The sequence below is a fragment of the Rhopalosiphum maidis genome, chromosome 1 (assembly GCF_003676215.2).
Source record: "Rhopalosiphum maidis isolate BTI-1 chromosome 1, ASM367621v3, whole genome shotgun sequence".
In the NCBI taxonomy this organism is placed as follows: domain Eukaryota; kingdom Metazoa; phylum Arthropoda; class Insecta; order Hemiptera; family Aphididae; genus Rhopalosiphum; species Rhopalosiphum maidis.
Genome location: NC_040877.1, coordinates 42,493,952 through 42,504,839, shown reverse-complemented (window position 1 = coordinate 42,504,839; position 10,888 = coordinate 42,493,952). Strand labels below are relative to the sequence as shown.

Here is a 10,888-nt window from a genome sequence, read left to right as displayed (position 1 = left end):
TTTCTTTTCTCATCTTATAGACAGTGCAGATTAAATAAACTATTATATATATATATATATATATGGTCACTGCTTATTAATTTTTTAACATTAATATATATTATATATGCATAAATAATACGCAAATATTTATAGCTTTGCAGGAATGTCATATAACATTATTATTTTTCACACTCTAAAAATTCGATAAATACAGTCACGAGTGAACAGTGAACACATGAAATCACACGTGTAAACAATATTGTGCGAAAAAAAACATTTACGTCAGCATATGGATTTGCGGCGTAGTATTATAGAGTGTGAATATTGTGTTTTCTTCCATATACGTATAACCAGACAAACGACCTACTTGCATGGCGTTATACTGACGTGTGATAATGCTCGAAAAATCAAATTAATCGGCACACCAACACAATTATTAATATATATTAACACTATATAATAAAAACGGCAGTATAGGTATACCTATGTCCTATACATACATATATATATATATATATAATTCCTTCTAAGTCCTAGGCGAAATCAGTGGTCAGTGCCGTTTTGAACTATAAACGTGGTATGATTATATGTAACATGACAACAACATCCGGTAATACACAATCGTATCACTGATAATAACTGATATAATATGGTATAATATAAAAAATGTCCGTGCTCAGATATCAAAACATCGGTAAAACCAATGCAGTACTTAAATCGCTGTACTATACTGTTCACCGTCAAACTTCACAATGACTCCATTCGGTATCATACTAGTAATTGCTGTGTTCTCTACCCAGGTATGTCTTAACGATATTTTATAATTACAATGCATATAGACATCTGCGTATATGATGTATATATACATATCTATATTGTTTAAGTGATATTTTCATGTAATATAGATATGTTTTATGGATATATGTATACCAATATACGAATAGGTACATACTTAACTTTTTTGTGTTTTAGGTGTAATTTTATAAGAATCAATTTTATTATCATATACTAATATTAAGTAGGTATGTTTCTTAAGTAATATATTATATTAGTGACATAGGCGTATGTCATTAATTTAAATATGTCCAAAATAAACTAGTAACTATAGGTACCTATTCAATATTCATCATAACTTCATAACTTCATAACTATAATCATATGCATAATAATATAATATAAATACTCAATAATATTATTGTATATACAGGTATTTATAGATATTATTGTGTATGATATATAACTTATAAGTTATGATATAAGGATATAATTAACTACGTGGTTGAAAATCTAAACTTTTAAATTTATAAAATTTTACCTATCATACATCAGTTATTTAAATAGTTTATTGAACAATTAATAGGACGACATGAAGAAAAATTAAACTAATATATTATGTACACACAAATCACTAAAAAAAAAAAAACAGTAATACTTGTATAGGTTATTATATTATCAAACAGGTTATAATTTTGTAGCTCCATTATTTTTAATTAATTTATAATAATGTTTCTACTATGAATCTATTTAAAATTAAATTATTTGTAAAATTTTTTTTTTAGCTTTCTAAGTTTAACATAAGAAAGTATAAGGACATTCAACTAATTGTCACTAACTATAATATTATTATTGACAGATGCATATTAAGATAGAATTTGTTGATACAGTTGAAATGTGACAGTTAACTCATCAGTCGTCAGTAAAATTACTAATTTAAAACTACAAATAAATAATCATAACATATAATTAAATCCGTATAATAACTAGGCGCTGATATAAATAGGAATAATATAATATTGTTTAATATTATAAAACTATAAAATACCTTCATGTGGCTTATAATTGTCAATGGTTTTTATTAAATGTTATAAAAATATTGTATTTAAAATGAGGAACTCAATGCAAGATTATAAATATTCAAAATATGTGCAATTGACTTGTAGGTATAGGTACTAGCGCTATACGTTTTTCAAAATTTACTAGGTACAATAATTGTACCTATACTTAGTATGTATATTTATTATTTAAAAATAATATATGCGACAAATTATATGAACATTTGAAATTAAAAATGGATAGGTATTTTAATATTTATATTTAGATTTGTAAATTTAATATATCGTAGATAATTAATTTACTTGTACAATGTATCGACCAATTAATATTATTTTTTATATTTCTCCGTGTACATCTTTAAGCTAAATAATTTAAATATATGATTATAATTACTAATTAGTAATATAACTATACCTAAGTATTTACTAATTAATAGACACGATACTATCTATACTATGAGAAATTGATTAAAATAAAATAAATATTGTAATATAAAATGTTTTTATGTAGCTATATTAAACATTTAACTAACTTGATTATTATTTGTAGGTTATGCAAACCATAACACAACCTAAAAAATATCGATGTGCTTCGTTCAGACCGTTACCTCAGCCAGAATCGGAACCAATATCGTCCTTTTATTTAAGACTACCTCCATTATCGGCTACAAAATCACAGTCTACAACTACAAAATCTCCTGCAGCATCGGGTTCAAAATCGCCGGTTTCAGTCATTAAATCACAGTCTTCGGCTTCAAAATCATCATCTTCAATCCCAAAATCACCGTCTTCAGTTTCAAAATCGTCGTCTTTGATCACTAAGCCATCATCAACAGTTCAAAAAGTGACAAACTCATCACGCACAGCCAACAAATCGACACCCGATTCCTTTAGTTTATTTAAGTTACCATTGCAATTAATTTCAAGCTTACTGGTACCAATGGTACCATCAACAATAAGACAAAACACATCTACGGTTATTTCACCACAATTTAATTTTCAGATGCCTTTAACATTCTCAACGGTCCATCAACCTAAATATACACCTAGTGATACAAATATCTCGCCTGTTCCGTGTAACACTAATAATTTATCTACTCCTTGTAACTCTCTTCCCGGTAACACAAATATTCTACCTAATCCTTGTAACTCTCTACCCGGTAATACTAATACCTTACCTAATCCTTGTAACTCTCTACCCGGTAACACAAATATTCTACCTAATCCTTGTAACTCTCCACCTGGTATTACAAACACTATACCCAACCCTTGTAACTCTCTACCCGGTAATACTAATACCTTACCTAATCCTTGTAACTCTCTACCCGGTAATACTAATACCTTACCTAATCCTTGTAATACTCTACCCGGTAATACTAATACCTTACCTAATACTTGTAACTCTACAACCGGTAATAATATAAATAATTCAAATTACGTTTTTTGTACTTCTCTACTAGGGAATTCACATAAATCTATTATCTATAATTGGATTTGTAACTATTTGTTAAACAAAATTCAAAATGTAAATAATAATACTCCACCAATTAAATGTATTTCAACATCTACTGAACCTAATCCACCCGTGACGGATAATCCTACGGTAACACCTATCATACCAACTGATTCTACTGTTACGTCGTCAACTGAAGGTACTACATCAACTGAAGATACGCCAACTGAAGATACACCAACTGGAGATACGCCAATAACAGAAGTTACACCAAAAGATAATAGTACACCGAATATTAATATATCAACAACCACACTAGTACCACCATGTACACTAACCACTAGGTTCCATAAACCTTGTCTACCACCAATCCATCATATTCCAAAACCAAAACCTTGTAGTTTACCAGCAGTTACTAACTCACATTCACATACATCATTAAATAAGCATCATTGTCCACTACATCATACAGCTTGTCCACCATCGCACGCTCATTTTCATCCTTTGTTAAATCCTACAACTTACAAATCTAATACAGAACTAACTAGTCCACAAGAAGAGATCCTTTTAAAAATAATAAAAAGTTTGATTTCTAATTCCAATTTACAATCACCGTCTAAAAGTAAGTGAAAATGCTTATAGATTAACACTTTATTTATACCTGTATAATGTATAAATAGCATATAATAATATACGCGTATTAAATAAATATAGGTTCTTGAATAACAATTTATAGAATATAAATTTATTTCAAATATTTGTAATATCTACAATTTTATTTTAATAAATATAGCATATATGATGTAATTATAAATATTATGATTAATTAATATTAATTCTTGTATTATGACGTTAACTTAAATGTCGCAAGAAGTTATTTTAAAATCATATAGGTACCATATTAACTATAAATATTATGATAGTGATAAGTCTAACTTTTAAAATGTCTATATACATAATTGTTTGTTATACTGTTTGTTTACAATTATTATCTGTTTTGAAATTTTTAAAACAAAAATTGACGATTATTATAACAATCTAAAATTATTTTTATTTAGAGAAATCTTATGCATTAATATTTATAATAATAAAATAAGTAGTTTTTCGATAGAGTTATATTATTGAATAATAATTATTCCATACAAATTAACTGAATTAGTATAAAATATTAATTTTATTAATATATATAATGAAATGTATGGCTAGTTGCTGGTTCATATATTTAGGAAAAATATTTAAACATAATATAATAATACATAGGTAGGTAAACCTATTGTGGTGTTTTCTAAAATATATATTAATATAACTATTTAAGTATTATACGATGACCTATATAATTATAATCCCACGTTATACATTCCAATTGGAAATTCACAACGTGCTTAATACAGCGCCAGTACAGACTATATAATATGTACTGGTGGCTACTGCATGTAACCAGTGTTGGCGCCAGCATACTTAGCTGTCATATATCTGGGATGATAACGCTTTATCAGTATTGGCATTCCAACTATGTACAGACTACAGACTGTCAATATTAACATTATTAGCCAAATATTGATAATAATATATGATTTATATTATTTTCATTATGATTATAATTTGAAGAAACAGTGACAGTTTCGGCCGAATTAATTTTAAATTAGTAGTTATAGTTATAGATATACATATATACTTTATATAAAAGACTGACAATCATTATACGTTGACTAATATTATCTATATACATCAGGGGTGGCCAACTTTAATAGACTTGCGATCAACCTCCGAGATTTTCTAGGTTGTCGCAATCGAACAAAAAAAAAAGTTGTCAATAAACAAAAAATATATTATATATATGTTATGCGTGTTAGACTTTTTATTCAATATCTGTGTATAATTTCGTTTTTCATAGTTATTTATTGCTTTTTTCTAAGTATAATTTTTATATTCATCGAATATACAAAGATATACAAATTTACAAATTTACAAAAAAAAAAAAAAAATTTTAATTGTTTTCTGAAAAAAATTTAAAAATTCGAAAGGATGTCGCGATCAACTCAAATTCATCTCGAGATCGACCGGTCGATCGGATATATATGATTTTATCAATTTTCATTCATTTTTTTTTTTAATATGATTAAAAAAAATAGCAAAATAATTAAAATAATTGAGAATTCAAAAAAACTAGTTTGCTTAAAACATATTTTTTTGAAATTATTGATGAATATTTGAAAAACATAATTTAAAACTTTTATTAGGTATTCGATTTTAAGTTTTTTTTACTAATTAATGTATTTAAATATACATTATTTTACTGTTGAAATATATAATATAAAGATGATATGATATAGACATAATGCCATATTTAAATATATTATGACTACCGACTGCTGGTCTTTAGACAATTTGTCAATCTTGATGTGTAAATATTGCACCGAAGAAGCATACGATTTGCCGGTCGGCGTGTGTGGTTGGGCCAGGTTCGTTAACAAAGAATATTTGTTATATTGGCCAGTCACGCATACAATAGGGGGTTTTTGGGGTTCAACGATTTAATCCGGTTATGTACTCGTACCTATTCACATTTATAAACTATAAATTATAAAATGTATTATAATGTACCTGTTATTATTATTATTAATCAGCTGTTTAACATTCGGCTACGAGGTCACAATTCATTCTTATAATGTAGATAATATAATATAATTTAATATTATTATTATATTATTATAATATTATTTATGGTATAATATATTTTTATAAACAAGATATATAGGTACTATGTACATTATTGTAAACTTACCGAAAAATGAGATTGTCCAACAATATACACATATATAACGTGGAGTTGATGATATATAGTTTTTTGTATATATATACGTATAGGTATATTTAGTATATATAAAATTTAATTAGTATTATTACATTTCATTAATTAATAGATAAATTTGTGTATTTTGTATATTTTTGCTTATATATATTTCATAAGTATATTTATAAATTATATACACGGCAAAAATCGATATTTATCAATACATGATGATTATATTATGGTCGTTCGTCCATTATCAATCATCAATGGTGCGATTCTTGTGCGATTCATGGTCATAAATATGTTACCAGGGTCTCCAGCGCCATTGCCGTGAACCAGAATTCGTACCCGCAAAACTCTGTTCATCGGCATGCTCGTTCCGTTCACAGGCCCGTCGCCCGCCGCTTCCGGGGTCATTATGTCCAGATTTGCAAGATTTTCATCCATTTTATTTTAGTGCATTTCAGAATTATAAAAATAAATGGATATACTGATTTTTTAAGTTTTTATAACAATTACACGCAATATAGTTATACTCAGCGCTGTTACCATAGATTTTATTTTATTTAAAGTATATCTATATATAATTAATAGGTGTATATTTATATGAATATATAATATGGTTAGTTATAATATAAGCTAAACTAGCTAGGCAATTCATAAATAAATAGCTAGTTCATATCAGTTAATAGGCTTATGAAAATTAAATTTAATCATTATTTGTTCACTTTAAAATATTTTTACTATATGTATATTGTATACACATACCTACATAATTTTTTATTAATATATCTATCTATGTGTTTAAAATTTGTACGTACGTGTATTTTGTTAATACGATTGAATTAATAATATTATATAAATGATAATTCACTATTAACTATTTAAGTTCATATAAATATATATATATATTTGAGTACAAATGTACAGTATAGTAGTAATGTATAGTAGTATAAATTGGCCTCAATTTATCATGGTGTAGAAAATAATTTTAATTAACTCATACCTGCAGCAATACTTCAACTTATTTCTTTATAAATCCCCCGTCTAATATAACATTTATTTTTCTCTACATCAATTTTTTTTTATTAATTGAATAAATGAGCATTAAATAATTTTAATAGTAGGTAAAAACTGTATTGTAGTATAAAAAAAATAGTCAAGCTATTGGTATTCTGACTCCAATCGATGACATGTGGAATCCACATAGTGGATATATTAATAATATCACGCACCGTCATGTCGCTCGCCGTTGCACTATTATTAAACACACGATTTTCTACATAAATAAATAAGACTGCATATTATGCCTTTTGCCTAATAAGAAAATACAGGGGCACGGGGTATTCTTTGGCTCCCCTATTTTTTTCCTAGTCTTATTGGTCTGGATTAAAATTTACAATGCGTCGATGGCGCACGGGCGATGGCCTATGGCCCTATGAGTAAAAATTAAAATATATTATTAATTGTTATGAATAAGTATTAGGTATTATATAATGCGTAGGTATAAAATATAAGTGTATAATATAATATTATTATTATGTATGTAGATTAGTTATAAATAATAATGCATAATATTTATTATTTTTAGATTCTTATTAGATTATAGCATATAAACTATAGCATCAACTATACGTCTATGATCATTGATCAAAGCTATTTCAAACTTTACAGATAATGTTTTTTTCGTTAGTAGTCAGTATAATAGGTATAAATGCGGTATAATAAAATATAGTATATAATGTATATATGTATGTGGGTATTCCATAATTATGCTTGTAATTCAGAATAATTCTATATTTCTCACATTTCTATGATGTTATATTACAGACTATACCTACGGTTACACTTGTATAATATTATATTATCTTCAATGGGTGACAAACGATTAAGTGATTTAATGGTCATATATAGCGATAGAAAAAGAAGATGATAACAAAATAAAGTTAGACGAAGTAGTGGATCGTATAAGCTAGAATAGCATAATTAATTTTAAAAAATAATATATTATTTTTATAGAATAAATATTGTATTATTATTAATTATAATATGTTAATAAATAAATATAATATATTAATTTTATTTGGAATAAATTGCATTGATTAAATATAAGTAGGTATACCTATACTAAATATTTTTGGATCTATACCAAAAAGAAAATAAATTATTAATGAACAATTTGAATTCATTAAAATATACCGTTCAAGGGTTTAACCCCATACAAGGGACTTACACACAAACCACATCTGTATTTTATACTATTTTGAAAAAAGTGGCTTGATGAAAAAAAAATTGGCCTGCTTAAATGTTGTCATCCTTATTATAAAACTCAAATGGCGCCACTGAGAAAATATAATAGCAACCAGAAAAATGTAATTATGTGATCTGCAACAAAAAAAACTATCAAATCAATACATAGAGACCTTGATATAATATACAGTTATTGCAGGATGCATGCGCCATAGCTGAAATACGATGACGATTGTGCCCGTCTTATATAATAATAGGTGCCTTCTTAATTTATGTATGATAAAAACAACGCAACATATTTATATGCTCTATGAAATATAAATGTTGTTCTTTTTACAACTTCCCAATACAAACTATTTAAAAATATATATATATAATATACCTATATAACAACCGGGTATTTAGTATAAAGTATACGGCGTATAGCCGTAGTATACAGGTATATATTTATAGGCGTAGTATGTAGTTATTGTTATACATTAATATTTTTAAATATAGTGTATGTAGGTATGGAGTGTATAAAAAAGTCATAATAAATGAAACTATTTAACTGTATATATTCAACAAATCCAACAATTTACTTTTGTTGTCAGTCCTATATATGCATCATATAAAATACCTGGGAAGGTAGATTGTTAAAAGGACCAAGTAATGGACATGGACCAACACCTATATATTTTATCGAGCACTGCAATCGTGTTGCAGCGTTATTGGACAACTCAGTAATAAACTGCAGTGATGTTATCTATATATACCGTTATTAGATATAATCCTTATCAATTTATCATACATTATATTACCATCACTACATTTATGATCTATAATAAATATATCACCATATTATACAATATACAGTGGTCGCCGCTTATTATTAGACTCACTTTGAGACCAGACCGCATCGAGTCCATGGACTTATTAATGCATTAACCGAAAGTTAATAAGGCGAATAACATCCAAAAAATAATAAAAAATACTTGTTTACTTAAAAATATTAATTGAAATTTAAGTTATTATAAGTAAGGTATACATGTAACATTTTGTTTAAATAAAAATAAAATATATATTGTAATAACCCAACTTCCAAGCACTTAATTTTTCTACCATACTTAAATCGCTGTGTTTGTTCATCATTGTAACACAAACAAAATGACAACGAAAATACATACATTTTGCACACAGAATATTTAAAATTTAACCATAGGTAATTATGCACCATACACTACACACGACAACGTCTATTCGTACACACTATATATACACGTCACTATTTTACCTATCGTACTAACATTCGCGACTGCAGCTTGCAGGTTTATCGTGAAAAGGTAATTTATTGATTTATCTCCACAATAAGAACAAAACACCGCGGTATTGATTTATATCGTATATATATAACACGTTTTTTCAATGTACTTAATATGTATATAGGTACAAGTCATATTTTCTTTATTTATCTAATTTAAAATGACTCCATTAACCGGCGTGTGAGTCGAATAGACGAACTTTTTGCTATATGTTAGCAGTATAGTATAAGTGCATATTAGATCTATAGTTGTTTTGAGTCTATAATCTCTAATATATAAACGAATGAGCCAATCAATCGCGAGTCCAATAAGCGGCGAACACTGTATTATAAATGATTAATATTATATACTGACTTTTGAGAAGTACCTATTTATGTATAATATGCTGCTCACGTTAGTACAGCTGTTCATTTCCCCACTCAGTAGTTAAACTTAAAAATGGTGTAGGTGTTACATTTACTATAGTTTTCAATGTATATGATGTATGAATATATATATTCATATAAAAATAATAATCAAATCGGATCAAATAATTTAATATTTTTTTACAAATATGAAATATAGGTACGTAAAATATGAGCTGAATTGAAATTATTTATAATATATAATAGGTACCTTATTTGCCCTTTAGGCTTCAGGTATATTAGCTGACAATTGGTCGTGCCTATAATGAACGCCTTGCAAGTTAGCTAGAGACTGCCGTTTGTTGGTAAAGGAATACACAGAATAACGATTAGATTAAGGTAAATATTTGAAATTTCTATTACATAAAATCTTTATTTATTATTTATTCATACATCCGGAGCAAATGTACCTGAAATGAGACTTGAACAAGCATAAATTATGTTATTTGATACCTGTTATTATTATTTAGTATTATTACGTGACTATATTTATTGAAACCATACTGCATTAAATTTGTTCTTAAAGTCATATTGAACTGCCGAATTGTTTAATCACAAAGCTGCAGCGTGGTTTATTATTTTAATTTATTAATTTCAAGTGACCACGCGCAAACCGTGCGCAGATCACTAGGTATACGGGTAAACGGCCAAACCAAAACGAAAATGTCCGGTCGAACGCTTGCAGCGCCATCAGACTCGCGGTGGCCTATACGACGTGCTCGAAAAGACTCATACAAATGTTCTATATCTATAAATAATATGTGTATACGCATACGTAGAATGGACGCAGAGGGGCGGCGATGGCAGTTTTAAAATAGGACCGCGTTTCGGTGACTTTGACGCGTGGGGGCAGTCGCGCGGCGCAGTGAAAA

General features: G+C 27.4%; 1 protein-coding gene across 1 annotated transcript; it reads left to right on the top strand.

The window, feature by feature from the left end:
• The first annotated feature begins 525 nt into the window (after positions 1 to 525).
• Positions 526 to 4,002, top strand: LOC113547775 (mucin-2-like). Its single transcript, XM_026948263.1, has 3 exons — positions 526 to 592; positions 663 to 782; positions 2,365 to 4,002. Exons 2-3 carry the CDS (start codon positions 735 to 737, stop codon positions 3,895 to 3,897), a joined length of 1,581 nt encoding a protein of 526 aa, XP_026804064.1. The 5' UTR covers positions 526 to 592; positions 663 to 734; the 3' UTR covers positions 3,898 to 4,002.
• The last annotated feature ends 6,886 nt before the right edge of the window (positions 4,003 to 10,888 follow it).

What these genes read in the sequence shown, in the direction of transcription:
- LOC113547775 (XM_026948263.1), top strand. Translation starts at nt 735, where the DNA reads ATGACTCCATTCGGTATCATACTAGTAATTGCTGTGTTCTCTACCCAG. An exon ending in TTGCTGTGTTCTCTACCCAG is followed by an intron (nt 783 to 2,364) that starts GTATGTCTTAAC and finishes TATTATTTGTAG; the next exon opens with GTTATGCAAACCATAACACA.